Raw genomic sequence first — 20,494 nt, 5'->3', positions numbered from 1 at the left:
ATCCAAGCCATTCCTGGAGGTGCTAGAATGAGGGGAGTGAGAGTGAGGGAAGAAAGAACCTGGAGGGGCAGGTGTGGGATCAGGAGGGCACTCCGGCCTCAGCCTCAGTCATTCAGAGATCCTGGCCCACTTCTTTTCTATTTTTTCCCTCAGGCTCAAAGAGTGACTTAAATCAGGGAATTTCTCCTTTTGCACTGGCAGAGTACAAATTTGGGCTTAGAAATGTCCCACCTCATTAAATGTCTGGATAGACTCCTTCCCATTTCCTTTACTGTAAACAGTTTCTTCTCTTAAACCCTGTAAGGAGCCTAGGACACATAGATGTAAATATGGAAATTAGGCAAAATCATATTTCTGTGAAAATCAGACTTTACCTCTTCTGGGGACTTGAGGGGAGTGGGTAGTGAAGACCTGCAATTCGATTTAGAGGTTATGGAGAAATGGCCAGGGTTAACTGTGAACAAAGCAGTGGGAATATAGCAGAAAGGGATAGTGGACATCCCTGGTTTGTAGTACAGAGACAGGAGAAGAACCAGTCCTAGCTCAGAAAAACATGATAGGAGGCTCAGCTCAGGTCACAGCCTAGGGAACTCATGGGATCTGAGGAGTGTGGATATACATCAAGTTCATTAAAACTTACTGACTGTACACAGAAGAAATGCTATTAATACATTAGGAGCTACCATTTCATAATCCAAGTGGAAAAGCATAATTAAAAGATGAGCAATACCTAAATGATTATGCATTAGATTTATTCCTAATTCATGGATTCATTTTGAGATTAGAACACTATTATATGCATTAACATGACTTTTTCTCACGATTTCATGTGGATTAGGGTCTTTTATTTCATCATTTAATTAGCATAGGAATCTACAATCAGCCTAGAGGGTAGAACAAGGAAGCTGCCAAGCTGTACTTTCTGAGTTCCAGAAAGTACAAACAAAACAGAAATGTAAACACAGGTGCCACAGGAAAGCCTATAGGAATAAAACATATTTCAAAATTATATAAAATAATCCAATGACTTAGTTTACTATTCAAAAACATTAAAATAGTTTTCCTTAATTGCTAATCTTTAATTTTTTAATATTAAATAAGAAAAATTACATAATATTTTGCCTACTTTTTAGCATAGTTACTAAAGGATGACTAAGACAAACACTAGTGACAAATACTTTTTTATAATTATGCTGATGACTAACTCTTCATACACTAGTCTTTTCTGGAGCACCATATGCATACTAAGTTACCAAAAATCTTAAACCAATCACATAAACTTACTACAAATAGAAACTGGATCCAATTTTCTAGTGAGGCAATTATTCATCATTAATAACATTTAAAAAGTTTAATATTGTCTTCCTTTTCTTTTTATTTGGTAACCTTTATTTTCATCTACTTGAAAGGCAGAGTGACAGAGAAAGAGTAACAGAGATATCTTCCTTCAACTGGTTCAGTCTCCAAATGCTTATAGACAGACAGAACTGGGCCAGGTTCAAGCCAGGAACCCAGAACTCCAGGAGGTCTCCTGCACAGGGCAGGGGCCCAAGCACTTGTACCATCTGCTCCCTTCCAGGATGCATCAGCAGAAAGCCGGATTGGAAGCAGCATAATCAGGACTCGCTGAACTGGCCCTCTGAAATGGGAAGTGGACAACCCAAGCAGAGGCTCAATCTGTTGTACTTTAAGGCCTGCTCTTGTCTTTATTTTCTTAAAAAAGTGTTATCAAATCTTTCTCATAACATGAAACGGTGAATCATATGAAGCACTTGGAAGATGCATTGTATAGAAATGAAAGATAAGAACTAAGATTACGCTTCAGGAAAATTAAGATGTACTCTAGATTATATTTTCTTTGATTCTTTCAGCTGGGAACTAGCAGCTGATACACACACACACACACACACACACACACATATCATACAAATATATTCGAAGGCCAAAAGGAAAGTCTACTTCTTTTCCTTAAAAATATCTTAAAAATATGATAAACAGATACTATAACTGTTAAGTGCTTTTGGCTATCTGGGATAAATGGGAAAAATTTCACTTTTGTAATAATAAAGGAAAGTAACCTACTAGAGAAATGAAGCACAGTGGACTTCTTTCTCTATTCCAAAACATTCACCCTAAATAATGCCAGCGTACAGGCTAAAATTCATTTTCAAAAGAGCATAAATCAATATACTAAAAATTTATATAAATTTATATAAATCAATATACATAACATTACCAACACTATAAATTATTAAGTTAAAAACATTCATATATATATAAATCCTATAAAAACAAATTAGCATCTTATTTTCCTATGTGTTGGCTAAATTAGAAAATTTTCTTTGTTAATAAGAAAACATAAAGGTAATATTCTTGCAAGGCTGTAACTTCTGGCAACAGGAAGGCTGTGAGAGCTCTCCACTACAGCATTTTAGTCACTGTAAGCAGTATACTTTTTTAGTTTCTTATCAGTTGAACAACTTAGAAATAAATGGCCTTACCGTTGGTGCTGTATCCACCTGATGGTTACAAGGCCTTCTTTCTACGCTGATAATCCCTGTAGAAAGAAAAGATTGTGGATATTTGGTTATGCCTATTCATTTTATTTGGAAGACATTTAAGTCAGTGAGACATGATTCATACAGTTTAAGAGAAAGAAGCCTCACTCGGCAGGATCCCTTAAAGTTGTATCATGAATTCTGCAGTCAGAAATAGTGAGTTTAGCAAAAACACCAACCCAAGGTTAACCAAGTCAATTTTCCCATTTAAGTGGTGTCTAGCAATAGTGTAATATGTGTCCTTCTCCCACTTTTAGCTCACAAATTGTATCATTACCTGATATCCACTGCTTTTCTTGCACAAAAAGTTTCATTTCTGACTTGAGATGATTACATTTTTATTAAGAAACATCACAAAAGGCTATGAAAGGCATCACTGCTGCCTTCTTTTCTAGAAAGACTACATACATCTACTTGGATTTCTGAGTATCTGACTTCCCACTCCGGCGTATTGTGTGTCACTGCAGGGTGTCTGGAGGAAAGTTACTCTGAGTCTCCTTGAACATAACACGGACGGCTGATCTTGAGAGCTATCCTTTCTCCATTTGTGGATTTACCTTTCTGTTCCTAATGTCTGCTATGCATTTATCTGTAATAAACAGTCTTTAAAGATATAATACACAGCATCTCATCTGTAAAGCTACTCCTTCAAAGTCTGGCTCAGGTTAAAAGTGAACACAGTTATGGGGCTCATAGACTTTGGAATATCCATCCATCAGCAAACTAACATGAGATAGGATATTAGAATAGTTTGTTCAAATAACATGAAAGGCTGTCACAGGCAGACCTGAGATGAGAACACTAAAGACTGTTAACAGCAATTAGCAAAATTCCCAGCTGAAAAAAAATCTTAGTTCCTTTCTTTTAGAAGCATTTAACTATTTTTCTTAAAGTATGATAAGAGATTGAGATCAACACAAAATAATCACTTTTTACTTTTTAAGATTATGTTCAAAATGAGCAACATATCATGAAACATGATTTAAAAAAAAGTAGTTTTGGCTTGATTTAAAAAATTTAAAATTTAAAAAACTTCAGGGGATGGCACTGTGGTGCAACAGGTAAAGCTGCCTCCTGTGATGCCAGCATGCCGTAGGGGCACCAGATCATGTCCTGGCCACTCCTCTTCTAATCCAGCTCACTGCTAATGGCTTGGGAAAAGCAGCAGAGGTTGGTGGTCCAAGCACTTGGGCCGCTACTACCCATGTGGGAGACACATGAAGTTCCTGGCTCCTGGCTTTGGCCTGGCCTAGCCCTGGCCATTGCAGCCATCTGGGGAGTAAACCAGAAGATAGAAGATCGATCTCTCTCTCTAAATCTCTAAGTCTGACTTTCATATAAATAAGTCTTTAAACAAAAATACTGTTAGCCAGTAAAAAATAAATCACTGGACTTCATTAAATCAACTACTATTTACTGCATGGCTACTTGGCACTCAGTGATAAAAGATTAATCAATCATGAGTTCTGATCTCAGGAGTCTAGTAAAACAGAGATGTTGTTGTTAAAAAGAAATAAAAGAGTAAATGAACAAGGTTTTGTCTTCCATGGAAAAACAAAGTATTCAGGCTATTTTGATGGAAAGACTTGTATTCATAGAGTAACACTGGCTTTGTGTTAAAACAATTTTTAAAAAAAGAGTAAAATGTTGGAAAATATTCAATTGATGCAGATTCTTGTATAAGATTTTAATAGTACAGAAGTCTCTACCTATCAGCCCTTGTACTCCCACAAGCCTCTTAGTTACAATCACTGATATTAGGAATACTGGCCTGATTTTTTTTTTTTAAGATTTATTTATTTACTTGAAAGGCAGAGTTAGAGAGAGAGAGAGAGAGAGAGAGAGAGAGAGAGAGATTCCATCTGCCAGTTCACTCCCCAGATGGCTGCTACAGTTGGAGCTAGGCGGATCTGAAGTCAGAAGACAGGGACCAGGGGCTTCTTTCCATGAGTACAGGGACCCAAGTACTTGGGCCATCTTCCACTGCTTTCCCAGGTGCACTAGCAGGGAGCTGGATTGGAAGTGGAGCAGCCAGGACTCAAATGGGCACCCATATGGGATGCCAGTGCCTCAGGTGGTGGCTTTACCCACTACACCACAGCGCTGGCCCCAACGCTGGTTTTCAAATGAGAGTGGTTATACCATGGGGCTCAGGAATTAGCAGTATCTTACCAGTGGTTACTCACTATTGTGGTCTGACTGCTATACAAATTGACCGTAGCCAATTGCTATTTAACATTTTTACCCAATTATAAATTTTTTTCAACGTGTTTACTGTAAGTCCACTGCATTCAGAGGGTGTTAAACTTTAAATGTTTATCATTTTCTCTAACTGCAGCATTATCTAAATAAACCAAAATAATCATTTTTATCATAAATATAGTCAATTATTATTAATACTTTTTCTTTAAAAACTCAAATTTCAACACAGGTAGTTTTGCTGTATATTTCACCTAGCAGATGATTTTAAAAAAAGCAGTGTACAGAAATGAATAGTTTTAAATTGTGTAAATCAATTATACCATGTTATCAATCCACCAAATCAAAAGCAATTGTCAAGCTGAACCATAAATTACAAAGAAATAATAATTCTGGCTTGTAGCAAAATGTACAGCATTTTTAAAGCTCTTTCTTATCAGTTACCCACTAACATAAATCTCCAAAGAGTAACTGAGTTGGAACAACAGTTTCACAGTAATGCAACTTTAACCTCTATTTATACTGATTTTAATATATTACTAAAATGTTTATGTCACAATGGTGCTTTCCAGCAGTCACGATTTATAGTTTCTGTTTGTACCTATAAGTCACTAATGTGAGGGACAATTTTTACTATAATTATTCCTAAAATGAAAAATTAAACTCCTATCTTAAAGAGAACTCTGAATATGGCATGACTTAATAAGATTAATTTAACATGGGTTTAAAATATTTTAGACATTTTCTAAAAACTATCATGTATTTAATATGAGAGCTACAACTTTATTCACCAAGAAGTTATGAATTAATTTTTTTCAACACTCTTTTTTTCACCTTAACTCAAAAATGACTTCCTGATGGTTTCAATAAATTCCAAACTATATTATTGGAGAAAGGGAGGGAAACAAAGTGATAAATGCCCTGTATACCGAAAAAAGTTTCAGGGCAGGTGTTGTGCCACAGCAGGTTAAGCCATCTCTTGGACACTCACATTCTACATTAAAGGGCCTGAGACTGAAACCTGCCTCTGCTTCCTCTCAAACTCCCTACTAACAGGCATCCTGCGAGGCAGCAGATGATGGTTCAAATACTTGGGTCTCTGCCACCCATGTGGGAAACTCAGATGGAGGTCTTGGCTCCTGGTTTCGACTTGGCCTAGTCCTAGCTGTTGTGGTTATTTGGGGAGTAAACTACTGAATGAAAGATCACTTTCATTGTATCTCTCTCTTGTTCTACCTCTCAAATAAATTAAAAATAAAAAAATTTTTCTTCTACACTATTTAACACCGTAAGGTACAATGTTTTCTCTTTAAGTCCAACACAAATAAATCACTCTAGGGTTGGTCTGCCTTATCATTCTGGGACCTAAAATTCTAAAAATGTCAATAGGAGAGTAAAATATTAAACATTTCAATTCATAAATTTAGAATGGTTATGACTGGACTGCACTGGTCAAAGCAGTCAGAAACATACAATTCAGAGGCTGGTTGGTTATTTTGCTTTTGGAGGTAGGCAGTGAAGGACAGAGAGTAACAAATGAATTAACATGCTGATTGGCAGCCACAGATCCCTCCCCCCGCCCCCCTCCATAATATATAAATGAGTAACTACACCGACAGCCCTCTGGTTTTTAAAAATCACTACAGATGAACTTTGGGGTCCTACTGCTCATGATTCAACTCACTCAAACTAGTGCTCTGATAAAGGATGCTGGTGTCACAGGCAGTATAGCCTAACCTGTTGTGTCACAACGCTAGCCCCTGTAAGACACTTAACAGCAGACATCCTATTATCCAAAATGAGTTCACGTGGCAAATATTTATTTTACTGGGGAGATCGAGATCGAGAGAGAGAGAAATTCCCATCCACTAGCTCACTCCTGAAATGCTCAGAAGCCAGAAACTCAATCTGGATCTCCCATATGGGTGCTAAGGGCCCAATTACTTCAGCCATAATCTGCATTAGCATTAGCAGGAAGGTGTGCATTAGCAGGAAGCTGGAATCTGGAGCAAAGCTGACGCTCAAACTCAGGTACTCTGTTATGGTATGCAGGCATCCCAAGTGGCATCTTAACTGCTGTTCATGGTATTACTGATGAACTTCTGGGTAAAGAGGGAAAATCTGAGGTTAATAAATCAAACTTCATTGCTGGAGCCTTTGCTTCAGCTGTTGAAGGATGGAGTCTTGGGATCCCCCATCTTCTTGTTATCTTCTGTACCATCTGCAAAGTGGGAGACTCCTTTAGAAGGTAAGTTTGTTCCTGTAGGTTGTGTCATCAGTTGGAGTCTCATGAACTACATCTGTTCAGTGGATCATCCCCCAATGACAAAAAGCCCTCCATTAAGTCTTCTGGACCACTAGATGACCTAAAACAAGGCATCACCAAAACAATAAGGCTTCATTTCTTTATGAAGGTTGAGCCCTATGCACAGCAGCCATGTTTGTTTTGCAAGATTCTGGTGAATTAAAGCCATTCACAAAACCACCAATAGGAAAGGGAGTGGTGTTTCAAGTAAGGTACAAGATTAGGAGAGTGAGAGCTGTTGGCAGGAAATACATATAGGCTACATAAAGACTGGTGAGGTATACTGTGTTTGAATGTGTTGATTATATATAGCAAGAGTCTTTAAAACGTTAATGAAAAACGCATTTTATGAAAAAATGCACATGCAATTCAAAACCTTTTGTCAAAGTAAACTTATAAATTTTTTGAAGTGCTCTTATACAAGAATCCATGAATTTATAACTATTAGAAAAAAATGAATGGATGGCATTTATTCTTTTCATGATTGGCTTCTCCAAAGTGCTTTAACTTCTCTTAAATATTTAAAAGCCTGTTGTGCACCTCTGTCTGAATGGAAAATGATATACAGGTTACTATTGTGTGCAAGGCCATAAGTTATCACTTTGGGGTAGCTTTCATTTTTGAATAAAGTTTTCACTTCCTCTACTAGTGGTGTTTCAGGAATCTCTCTAAGAATCACAACATAATGCTTACAACTTGATCTCATCTTCTTATCTACCTTTACCCTGGGAGTAGTGTGAGAAACAGAATTATAGCTTCTTTAGAAGCTGCTGGTCCTAAAATAATTTCCTCAGCTGATTTTCAATGCTTGTAATATTTCTTGTGTTTCTGCAAGATAAAGAATCCATTACTTCATATTCCTTACATGTATCTTCTGAAAGCTCTGTACTGCTCTCAGGACATGACTCTGATGTGGTTCTGTTTCATGCTATGAGCTTTCAATTCCATGAGTTACTGGAATGGCATCAGAATTTCCAGAAAGGCTTTCTCACCATTCTTGGGCATTAGGACCTAAACCAGTTCCTTCAGATGTTATCTGTTCCTGGCTATCAGACACAGGAATTTCATGCCACTTAACCCCAAATAGACCCCTAGAGCTTCCTAAAGTGTTGGGAGCGTACAGAGGGGAGCTCCAGTCCTGCAGCTGGTTCCTTTCTCTGAAATGAGGAGAGATCTTCCACTTTGAATATGGCCTTGTTTAAACAAGATCTGAGTTGGTGAACTCAAGAGGCTTCCATAGCCTTGGCAGCTCATGACAAGAGCCTCAGGTGATTACTGACGTCATCAATAAGAGTGTCAATTGTTAAATCAACAACGGGAGTCACTGTGCACCTCTGTAGGACCTCTGTCCTTAATGTGTTGTATTCTGCGAACTAACGGTAAAACTACTACCCAAACAATACTCTATACTTAGTGTGTCTTTGTGGGTGCAGTCTGTTGAAATCTGTACTTAGTATATACTAAGTTAATCTTCTGTATATAAAGATAATTGAAAATGAATCGTGATGAAGAATGGGATAGGAGAGGGAGTGGAAGATGGGAGGGCTGCGGGTGGGAGGGAGGTTATGGGGGGGGAAAGCCATATAATTCAAATAAAAGTTTAAAAAAATTTGAATTTATAACTCATTTTCACTTTTATTAAGGTATAATGATAAATGACAGCTCAAAAAATAAACAGCTTGATATAATGGTTAATCTTATTTACCAACTTGCCTAGGCCACAGTACCCAAATATTTGGTCAAATAATGTTCTAGATGTTTCTTTAAAGGCATTTTGGATGGGATTAACATTTAAGTCAACAGATTCTGAGTAAAGTGGATTGGCCTCCATAATTTAAGAAGTCCTTATCCAATCAGCTCCAGGCCTTAAAAGAAAAGGTCAGACCTTTGAGGGAGAGAATTCTAACAGATTCTAACAGATTGACTTTGGCTCCAAGATTCAACTCTTCTGTGGGTCTTTAGGCTGCAGGTCAACCCTGCAGATTATGAATTTGCCAGTCTCCACAATGGTGCCAGTCAATTCCTTAACGTAAATCCCTCTCTCTATAGATAGATTCTATTCATTCTGTTTCTTTGAAGAACCTAATTAATAACATGCATATTTTGTGAGAAACATGAAATAAATGAAGACATAATTATATTTATATTCCAAATTATAAATATATTCACTAAGTATGTTAATGGTACAGGAATATACTATACTTAAAATGTCCAAGTTGTCATGGAACATTCTAAAAATTAAATTAGCTCCAAATGAACCTGAGAATAAACAACATTTATAGAGTAAATCAATCAATAAAAAAAGTGAATGAATATACTTATTTAAAATATATTTAAATATATATGGGGCCAGTGCCATGGCGTAGTGGGTAAAGCCATAAGGGCACAGGTTCGAGTCCCAGCTAACCCACTTCTGATCCAGGTTAATGCACCTGGGAAAGCAGCGGAAGATGGCCCAAGAGCTTGTGCCCCTGCACCTGCTTGGGAGACCCAGAAGATGATCCTGGCTCCGGGCTTTGGATTGGCTTAGCTCTGGCAGTTGTGGCCATTTGGGGAGTGAACCGGTGTATGGAAGACCTCTCTCTCTCCCTCTCTCTCTTTCTCTGTAATTCTGCCTTTCAATACATCTTATATATATTATTTTATATCTTGAATTAGGGACTTCTACTTCAAGAACAATATAAGCACCTTAAAATAGTACAGTTTCATTTATCCTACTACTCTGTATGCTACTACTGTTTTGTAATTTACTTCCACATGTAACATATACGCAGGAATATACTGTCAGTATAATTGCTTTAAAAAGTCAATAGTCTTCTAAAGAATGCCTAAGTGTCAGTCTTTCAAAGGTATCCACAGGTTTAACCTTTCTAGTGTTCTTTATTCTTTCTTCAAGATTCAAAGTTTCCACCTGAGATCATTTCCCTTCCAGGGGTGAGGAACTTCTGGCTGTGGGCAGTATATACAAGGCCTGCAAAACTATTTGGTCTGGCCATGCCAAGACAACCACAGGCAGAAGTCAAAATTCAATACATCTATAGCAGACTAATTTTGCAGTTGGTAATTTTGTATGACCCACGAATGATGTTATAAATATCCAAATGTCCCTAAGCAAAATAAAGTTTTTCACTTTCTATAGAGGATCTTATAGCGCAAATCTTAAGTTTTCAGTGGACATTCATTTATGTTGTTTTTGCTGAGTACTGCCATCTAAGATGGCAGTCATTTTCTTCAGAAAATGATTTCAATCTATTCTTACTTATGAGAAGGCAGGCATCATTCTTGTTATTCCCCTAAATGTAAAAAATGTTCTCCTCTGGCTGCATTTGTAATTTTCTATTTGTGTTTCATATTCTTTGGTTTAGTTAATATGTACCTAGATGTGTTTCATTTATATATATATATATATAGTCTGCTAAGCTTTTAATGTCTATAGGTCAATGACTTTTATTCAAATTGGTAAACTCCTAGTCCATTAATTCTTCAAATATTTTTCAATTCATTTTGTTTTCCCTTTGAAATTCCAATGATATGTTTAGTCTATTTCATGTAGACACTGATCTAACACTCTTCTTTTCCCATGTTTCCCTTCCACTTTATACTTTAATTCGGATAACATAAAATTTCTATTGTCTTGCCCTAAATTAAGTGATCCTTTCTTTCAATCTGGTTTATCTGCTGCTAGGTCTATTTAATGTATTTTCATTTCATCTATTATACTCTTCCAAAGTCTAGAATTTCCATTAGTTTCCCTGAAAGCTTCTATTTCTCTGATGAAATTCTCCATCTTCTCACTCATTTTTGCTCACATTTCCTATTACTTCTTATTGACCACTGTTTTTCCTGATTATGGGTTATCTATTTCTGCTTCTGTACATGATTCAAAATTTCTGACTGAAGGGTCAGAGCTGCCAGACACACAATCAGGAGAGACTGAAACAGAAAACATCATTCTCCAGAAAGGGTTCACCATTTCCTCTTTTAGAAAGCTAGGAGGAGGGGTAGATCTCTTCCTTCAATCAGGACTTGGCTTCTGTAGGGGCTGAGCAGTTGCCTTAGTTAACTTTAGGATGTCTACTGTTTCAACTATCCCCCAGATGAGTTCTTTATTTCTAGAACTTTGGGGTTTATGTTGCTGGATGATATGAGACCTCCCTCCTTCCTTGTCTTCCTTTCTCCCAGTATCCTATGTCACTGCTTATGCTATGAAAGTCCTGTGGGGGAAGACTGAGGGTAGGGAAGCGAAGACTGACTTCCAGATTTCATTCTATCAGGCCAGAAGCCCACGGGATCCCTAGAATGTCAGCTGTTTTCTCCTTGTCTCAGCATCACGCTCCCTGTGGGAAGGCTTATCCCTCAGCTCTCCCATGTTTCTGTGTTGTTAAATGCTCATACATGTTAAAGAGACTGCTGGTTTTTACTCCTTTATAAAGCAAGGCTTATTTCTCTTTGTAATTTATTTTTCATTTAGATTTTTTTGCACTCACATCTCTTTGACAGCTTTTTAAAATTTATGTGAGGTCTTTTTGTTCAGCAACAGTAGAGAGATAACCATTATCTATCATGTACATACTAACTTGAAGCAAAACTCCATTTAATGTTTATTTATTTTTCCTTCTTGTTTGTGGGCAATTTTGGTACCTACATTTTTTTCTTTGCCTGTTGATCTTGAGTTTCTTCTTTCAATTTTTATTAACATTTCAATTTTGCTATTAGTTACCTTCCTGATTCTAATAGTAACAAATACATTTATTAATGTATTCAAATAAAATGTTTGAACCTCCCTCAGCCAAGATATTTCATTTACCAATACTTCCTCACTTGTGACGATGATCAAATTTTTATTTATTTTTTATTTGTTAAAAAAGATTTATTTACTGTTTGAAAGGCAGAGTGACAGAGAGAGACACACATACACACAGACACAAAGAAAGAGAAACCTTCCATTTGGTTCACTATCCAAATGGCTACAACAGCCAGATCTGGGCCAGCCTGAAGCTAGGAGCCAGGAATTTCATCCTGGTCACCTACAGGAGTGGCATGCACTCGAGCACTCAGGCCATCACTTGCTGCCTTCCTAGGCAACATTAGTAGGAAGCTGTTTCAGAAGCAGAACCGCTGAGATTTGAATTGGCATTGAGATATGGGCAAGCAATGGCATAACCCACTGTGCCTCAATACGGGCCCCAATATTAAACTTTCAAAAGGCCTTAATTCCTCCATTTGTATATATAAATTTACAGTTAAATTTAAATGCATCAACATGCACAGGAATTTGGAGGAAGTACTAAGTATGAATTATGAAACAAAAATTCTATAGAAAAACAATCTCTTGGGGCTGGTGCTGTGATGGAGCAGGTAAAACCACAACCTGTGGTGATGGTATCCCTGTTGACGCTGGTTCATGTCCTAGCTGCTTCACTTCTAATCCAGCTCCCTGCTAATGCACCTGGGCAAGCAGGGGAAGATGGCCCAAGTGCTTGGGCCCCTGCATCTGCATGGAAGACCCAGAATAAGCCCCTGGCTCCTGGCTCCGGCCTGGCCCAGCCCTGGCTGTTGTGGTCTTCTGTGGAGTGAACCAACAGATGGACTATCTCTCTCTGTCTCTTCCCCTCTCTCTGTAGCTCTGACTTTGAAATAAATAAATATTTAAAGAAAGAAAAGAAAAAAAAAACAATGTTTTACTATATGTCTAATAGAAAGTCCAATGTTTCCCCTATGTCTTGAGATTTCTGTTTTAATTCAGTTGTCATTTGCTTAGAGTACTTTCTAAATCCTTGTATATCCAAATTTGCCTTTCTTTCCTTTGTGCACAGAAGTACAATATCTTAGTTAAATAACAGATTTGTGGATATGCAATCCTTTGTCTTGGTTGTCTGTATATGTCATTCTACCACCAGACAGCTTCTAGTGTTTCAGATGTGAAACCAAAACACTCACTTGATTTTCTTTTCTGTAGCAAGAACCTATTTCTGCCATTTAGAAACTTAATATTTTCCCTTTACCTAGGAAACTGGAAATTTCACCAGGATTATGCATTAGTGTGTCCTTATCATTTATCTTTTTTTATAATGATTTTTTAATTTAAGAGTACTCTTTTGCCCATCTCCCAAAGAAACCTTTTATATAGGAAATGCAAACTTCATGCATTTCTTAAGTACAACTTTAGGAATATAGTGATTCTTCCCACCATACCCACCCTCCCACCCATACTTACACCCCTCCTCCCCCTCCCATTCCCAGTCCCATCTCCACTAAGATCCATTTTCAATTAACTTTATACACAGAACACCAATTCTATACTAAAGTAAAGAGTTCAACAATTTACATGAAAAACAAAAAACAAAAAAAACTGTTCCTCAACATCTTTCTTGCAACTTGAGAAGCCCTTCAGCTTGCAGAATCCTACCATTCTTTTGCTCAGAAAAATTTTAGCCTATTAACTTAGTTTTCAGGGCCAGCTCTGTGGCTCAGTGGGTTAACGACCTGGCCTGAAGCGAAGGCATCCCATATGGGCGCTGGTTCTAGTCCTGGCTGCTCCTCTTCTGATCCAACTCTTTGCTATGGCCTGGGAGGGCAGTGGAAAATGGCCCATGTCTTGGGCCCCTGCACCCACATGGGAGACCCGGAAGAAGCTCCTGGCTCCTGGCTTCAGATCGGCACAGCTCAGACCACTGCGGCCAATTGGGGAGTGAACCATCAGAATGAAGACCTCTCTCGATCACTCGCGCTCTCTCTCTCTCTCTCTCTGCCTCTCCTCTCTGTGTAACTCTGACTTTCAAATAAATTAATAAATCTTAAACAAAACAAAACAAAAAAAGCTTAGTTTTCAGCTCATCTTGTCTTTACTCTCACAACTTAGTCTGTTGTGATAATTCTTCCACTTAATCTTCATTCTATGTAATGATTTTAAAATTTGAAATCGTTCAGTTTAGTTTCTTTCTAGAGAGCTACAAAGACTAAAGCAAGAGGGCTGGCAAACCCTGAAGAGTGGATCAGAGGAGGACGTTTTTCTGGGATCTCACTACCATGATGTGGTGGCTACATGTGGGTGTGGGAGGGCTTTGTTCTACTGGGTACTGAGCATGGAAGAACCTGCGCAGAGTAGGAAGGCTTCTTCCAAAGGTATGGGCAGAAAAATGAGTTTTCTGAGTTCACTGAGGGCTCTCAGCCAACAGAAGCTATAAATGCCCTTGGAAAGTGGCTACTTTGTCAGACTGTTTGCAGTACATCAAGGGCCTGCCATGGGCCCACACTCTGGAGGAAGTGGCTTTCAGGTCTCGGTCACTAGGAGATCACTGCAACATGAAAGTGATGAGACTAAGGAATTTACTCCTGTGGCCTAGCAGATTGGGTGTAAGTTGAACAGGGTTTTTTTTTTTTTAATATATGAAATATAAATATTTATCTGTATTTGTATTTATTTATATGAAAGGCAGAATGACAGAGACATACATACATGTATACACACACACATACACACACAATCTTCAATTTGCTGGTTCACTCTCAAAATGGCCACAACAGCCAGTGCTGGATCAGGCTAAAGCCAAGAGCCTAGAACTCCATGCAAGTCTTCCATATGGGTGTCAGGGACCTAAGTACTTGATCCATCACCTACTAACCTTTAGGCATGTGGGAGACATGGAGGAAGTGTCTGCATGGGGCATGTGCGTGTATGCGCGCGCATGTGTGTGTGTGTGTGTGTGAGAGAGAGAGAGAGAGAGAGAGAGAGAGAGAGAATCAGCTGATAGAAGATCTTTCTCTCCCTCTTTTTCTGTAACTTTCAATTAAACAAACAAATAAATGTTAAATTAAAAAAAAATGAAAGCAAATCAGAAAGTAACATTCCCGAGGTCACACAACCAATGAGCAGCAATTCTAGGACCAAAACCCAAGCACTGAAGCCACAAACCCTCTAGACCCCTTTATACATTTGTTTAGCCCCTGTGGCTGATTTTTATTATCTTTATATCTAGTGTGCCTAACCCAAATGCCTGAAACACACAAGCTTCTAAAGAATTTACTCAAATATTACCAGGATCAATGGACTCTCCTGTGCTGTGCTCCTGTGCCATCATGAGCTAAAATGCAGTGTTCAGGATGCACATCAGTTATTAGAATGCTTTACTTACTGTTCTGGGACTCTCTTCAAAAATGTAAATTTACTGCTTCCTCTGATAATGCTCCTATACCTGCTACAAAACTGAAATGCATTACTTAAAAATCTTCTGAAGGCCGGCGCCGTGGCTCACTAGGCTAATCCTCCGCCTAGCGGCACTGGCACACCGGGTTCTAGTCCCGGTCGGGGCGCCGGATTCTGTCCCGGTTGCCCCTCTTCAAGGCCAGCTCTCTGCTGTGGCCAGGGAGTGCAGTGGAGGATGGCCCAAGTACTTGGGCCCTGCACCCCATGGGAGACCAGGATAATTTCCTGGCTCCTGCCATTGGATCAGCGCAGTGCGCTGGCTGCGGCGGCGACTGGAGGGTGAACCAACGGCAAAGGAAGACCTTTCTCTCTGTCTCTCTCTCTCTCACTGTCCACTCTGCCTGTCAAAAAATAAGAAAAAAAAACTTCTGAATTTTCCAGCCAGTATCATACTATAGAGAAGATAACACAAGAAATTTTATGCTTCTTAGGAGACATTCCTCATATTATATTTTGTACACTGCCAAATCATGACATTTCACCTCATTTATCTGCATATCATGAACAGCAGAATCGCATTTTAAAGTTTCCCTAAACTTTCCAACCTTCAACTCTGGACCATGATCAAAGGAAGAAAGAACAAAGACTAATCAATTTACTGCAAAATGGAAACAGGCAAGAATGTATGCCACTTCCGAAGCTAAAACATATACCCAGCAATCTCACATCACCAGATGGTCATGTGCTCTCCACTAACCACAAAGCACCATGCTAGGAGCAGGACAGGTTTCATTCTCCCTAGCACAACATCCTCATATGAGTTGTTTTTCTCAGGCAACACTATACCTTTACAACCTATGTGAGTTTTGAAGTCTCCTGTGCATCTCTATACAGGATAGGGAGAGGCTAGACATTAATTACCTAGGCCAAACAAAAATTAAACATTCATGATATTCCAGTAGAATATAGTTTTAGAAAGCAGGGATCCTAGAGTACTTATTCAAATTACCCAATATTACTTATTAATAACATTTAAAATCATGATGATGGAGTACCATAAAATCTTCAACATTATATAATCAATTTTTAAAAATCGGTAATCAGGGGCTGGCACTGTGGTGTAGCAGGTAAAGCCTCTGTCGGCCGTGCCAGCATCTTATATGGGCACCGGTTAGAGTCCTGGTTGTTCCACTTCCAATCCAGCTCTCTGCTATGGCCTGGGAAAGCAGTAGAAGATAGTCTAAGTCCTTGGGTCCCTGTACCCATGTGGGAGACCTGAAGAAGCTCCTGACTCCTGGCTCCTGGCTCTGAAATGGCCCAGCTCTGGCTGCTGTGACCATTTGGAGAATGAACCAGCGGATGGAAAACCTCTCTCTCTCCCTTTCTCTCTGCCTCTGCCTCTCTGTAACTCTGCCTTTCAAATAAATAAATAAATAAATCTTAAAAAAAATAAAATGAAAGTAGGGGTCTTTTCTGCTAAGTTTAACATAAAGTTGTCTGTATCGGGATTGCAAGCCCTTCTTAAGAATTGGAAAAGAAGGGTCCAGCCTTGTGGCACAGCAGGTTAAGCCACTGCCTGCGATACCAGCATCCCCTGTGAGTGCCTCCTGGAGAAATGGCAGCTTCACTTCTGGTCCAGGTCCTTGCTAATGTGTCTTGGAAAGCAGCAGAAAGTGGCCCAACTACTTGGGCTACCACCACCCAGATGGAGTTCTTGGCTCCTGACTTTGGCCTGGTCTAGCCACAGCTGTTGCAGCCATTAGGGAAATGAACCAGCAGATAGATGATTTCTTTCTGACTGTCTGTCTCTCTCTTTGTCACTCTGCTTTTCAAATAAAAATAAATCTTGGGAAAAAAAAAGAACTGGAAAATAAATAAAACTATATTCCTCAGAAAATATAATTTTATATTAGAAAGCCCAAACGAATCAATGTTAAAGTCAATATAACCAGTAATAGAACTAAAAAATCAGAAATTTAGTATGATATAAAATTTAATATATAAACCAGTATCCTTTACATATTCAAACTAGAAGTTATATATAATGGAAGAGAATACTCCATTAATAAGGGCAGTATAAAAGATAAAATATGTGAATAAATACAATAAGAAATGAATAAAACATTATTAAGAAAACATTTAAAAAAATATTTTTTTGGACTACTAGGCAATATTGAGTCTGAAATTCGTACATAGTAACATGCAAGTATTAGAAAATATCCTGAGAAAACAAAAGAGAATCTAATTGATATAAACACTACTAAAATAATTATTATAATGTTTAAAGTAACAATGCAGTGCTGACAGACGGGTAGACACAGATCAACAGAATGAATGAAAATGTTTTTAAAACGACCCATGTACATACTGGTATATGAAGAGGAAGATTTTTTTTTAAATACCTGGTGTTGGGATAATTAGATGGACATTTTGAAAAACAAATTGGATTCATAACCAAAAAAACTGGATCATACAAACCCAGATCTGCTCACTGAAAAGTCCTAGAAGCAACTATTCACTATTAACAATCTGAGTCCCAGATTTTAGTTTTAAATTCCATTATCAATTAATAGTACCAGAGGTTCCTGGAGAAATGACTGATTCCAGCTCAGGGGTAGAGAAAGTACTAGGTGAACCTATGACATCATAAGTGCTCAAATGCTAACTGGTTCACATTGAAGGGCATGAGGATAAGCATATATGGGTTCTTCTTTGCCAAATTAGGGGACACTTTGAGCAACAAAAGGAAACAACAGAAAAGAGGTACAACAATTGAATGAAAAAAATCTGTAATATGCAAAAAGACAGGAAAAAAAAAAAGAAACATCCTTCTAGATTGAAGAATGCCAGATAATAAATATAGAAGGGATGGCAGCATCAGAAAACCTCCATTTTGCATCCCCACCCCACTATGATAATTAATTAAAGCAAGGATCATCAACTGATGCTGAAACCATTAAATCAGCTGAGGAAACGGGATGTTCACACAGTCTCCAAGTATCACCCCACAGTTTACTCAGCAAGTAAAATGGTAAATTTTTATTTTTACAATAGAGAGATCTGGTGCTCACTACCTTGATGAAGAACTAAACTTAGCAACACCAATAGTATCACTTGCCAAAAAAGTTCAGTCTGAATCTAATCACAATGAGATAGGAAACCCTAAACATTGAACATTTTATAAGAAAATCAGCCCAGTCATACTCTTTAAAAAGTCAATGTCATAAGGAAAAAGACGAAACTCTAGATTATTAATTGAAATTGAGTGAGGCTAAAATCTAGACTGGATGCTGGAAAACAAGCAAACAAAAATTTTTTGAATATATTTAGCCACAACTAGAAAATCTGAATATGAACTCTACTAGATGATACTATAGTATCAACACTTGTTTTCTGAGGTATGATAATGGTATGTTATTATACAGGAGAAAACTCTTATTTTAGCTGATATACAATAAAGTTTTCAGAATGAAGAAGGAAATGTTGTGAATTTAGAGGTTTAGGGGACTTAATTTTTTTTTAATAAAGCTGAAGAAAAGAATCAAGACTCCGAATGGACATTTAATAATCATATGGTAGGCAAGCAAATCTTCCAAAGCTTTCAACAGTGCAGAATCTTCTACACAATCAGAGGAAACTTTTAAGTTTTTACTGAAAAAATTTTTCATTGGTATTTAATTGTAAGTAGGCAAACAAATAAACAAAGTACTCCTTCCACAAGTCTGGAATTATTAGACCACTTTTCTAAAAATAGCAAAACTCAAAAATGAATGCAGGAATAAGTAGCTGTTATGCATGGTCTACATGTTGATTGCCTTCCTTAAGGTATTTATAATACTTTTTGAAAAATAACTTTCTGGGAAAATTATTATTCCAAATCAAAAGTATGAGTTGCTCATAATTCTCTATCATTAGATTTTGTTCCTTAACAATTAGAAAAAATACATCAAGGGACAGTTTATCAGCATAATATATGCTAATTCTGGAGCTATTCTGTGTGCACTGGAAGACTGGTGCAGCAATTACTAGACAGGCGACCTCAAGTAAGTTATCTGTGCACTCCGATTCTTCTGGGAAGATCTCCTGGGCTATGCTGATCCCCAGTGATCTGTACTATTTATCATATACATTAGTGAAAAATTAAATTCACTGATACATTAAATATATAGAGTTAGCAGATCTTTAACTTATTTTTAAACTAATACAAAATAATTTAACTGTGCCAACCAATAATCAAATAATGACTACCCTAATTCCTATTTAAAAGCTATCAAGAGCTGCATGCAATTTTTAGTATTTAATGCTTCCTCAGGAAGTTCTCACAGGAGACTGGAGTATATCATTCCACATCCTCTGTGACATGCTCTAGATATCCAATTTGGGGATGCGCAGATGTGTTTCTATCAAAGTCTGTCACATAAATTGGTAAAGCCAGTAAACCTTAATTTTGTGTTCAATTATAAATTAAACTTAATATCTATCTTTAACACTGGTATTATTTTGAAAATGTGATAATACCTTGACAGATCACAGATATTTGTATAGCTATAGGAAGGATAAAATGGGTATATTATAACATACATATTTCTTTTTCATTGAGTTTTTTTTTTTTTTTTAAGATTTATTTATTTACTTGAAAGAGTTACACAGAGATAGAAGGAGAAGTAGTGAGAGAGAGGTCTTCCATTCACTGGCCCACTCCCTAATCGGCCGCAATGGCTGGAGCTGCACTAATATGAAACCAGAAGCCAGGAGCCTCTTCCAGGTCTCCCACATGGGTGCAGGAGCCCAAGGACCGGGGCCATCTTCTACTGCTTTCCCAGGCCACAGCAGGGAGCCGGGTCATAAGTGGAGCAGCCAACACTCCAACCGGCACCCACGTGGGATGACAGCACTGAAGGTGGCGGCTTCACCCGCTACGCCACAGCGCTGGCCTAAGATTTGTTATTACAGGAAAGAATTACGGAAGGAGGAGGAGGAGAACAACAATATCAACACCAGCCAAAGATATTTCCTGTATCTTCCTGTTCCTCACCCCTTTTGGATGGTAAACATCCATGCTACCCACTTCATTGCCATCCCTAGTAGTTCTTAGTCTCTTGGGTTCTCATTCAGCAGCCTCTTTTGGTTTATCTCACTAACTTTTGTGTTTGCAAATACCACACATATGTTAATGGATTTTCAGTTAGCTTATGCTCCGAGCCTTTACTCCAAAATACACAGTATAGTTCCTGGCATGGGGCTGGACTCCTAGCAGGATATTTAATAAATGGGTCCAAATGAAAG

General features: G+C 38.0%; 1 protein-coding gene and 1 pseudogene across 16 annotated transcripts in view; both read right to left on the bottom strand.

Annotated features, from left to right (window-relative positions):
• Positions 1–20,494, bottom strand: part of AHI1 (Abelson helper integration site 1) — a 231,607-nt gene that overhangs the window by 69,384 nt on the left and 141,729 nt on the right. For all 16 annotated transcript variants that reach the window (XR_016233697.1, XR_011388506.2, XR_016233694.1 and 13 more), the window contains one exon: positions 2,502–2,557. Coding sequence is in view for 9 of the 16 variants with exons in the window: in XM_008263550.5 (XP_008261772.1) it covers positions 2,502–2,557 (56 nt within the window). In the remaining 7 variants the exon portion in view is untranslated. The remainder of the gene's footprint in view (positions 1–2,501; positions 2,558–20,494) is intronic.
• Positions 6,838–20,267, bottom strand: LOC149126459 (la-related protein 4 pseudogene; annotated as a pseudogene).

The sequence above is a fragment of the Oryctolagus cuniculus genome, chromosome 5, assembly GCF_051225735.1.
Source record: "Oryctolagus cuniculus isolate XC-2025 breed Fujian yellow rabbit chromosome 5, ASM5122573v1, whole genome shotgun sequence".
NCBI lineage: Eukaryota > Metazoa > Chordata > Mammalia > Lagomorpha > Leporidae > Oryctolagus > Oryctolagus cuniculus.
The sequence above is the reverse complement of the archived record's forward strand: the minus strand, read 5'-3'. Positions and strand labels throughout refer to the sequence as shown.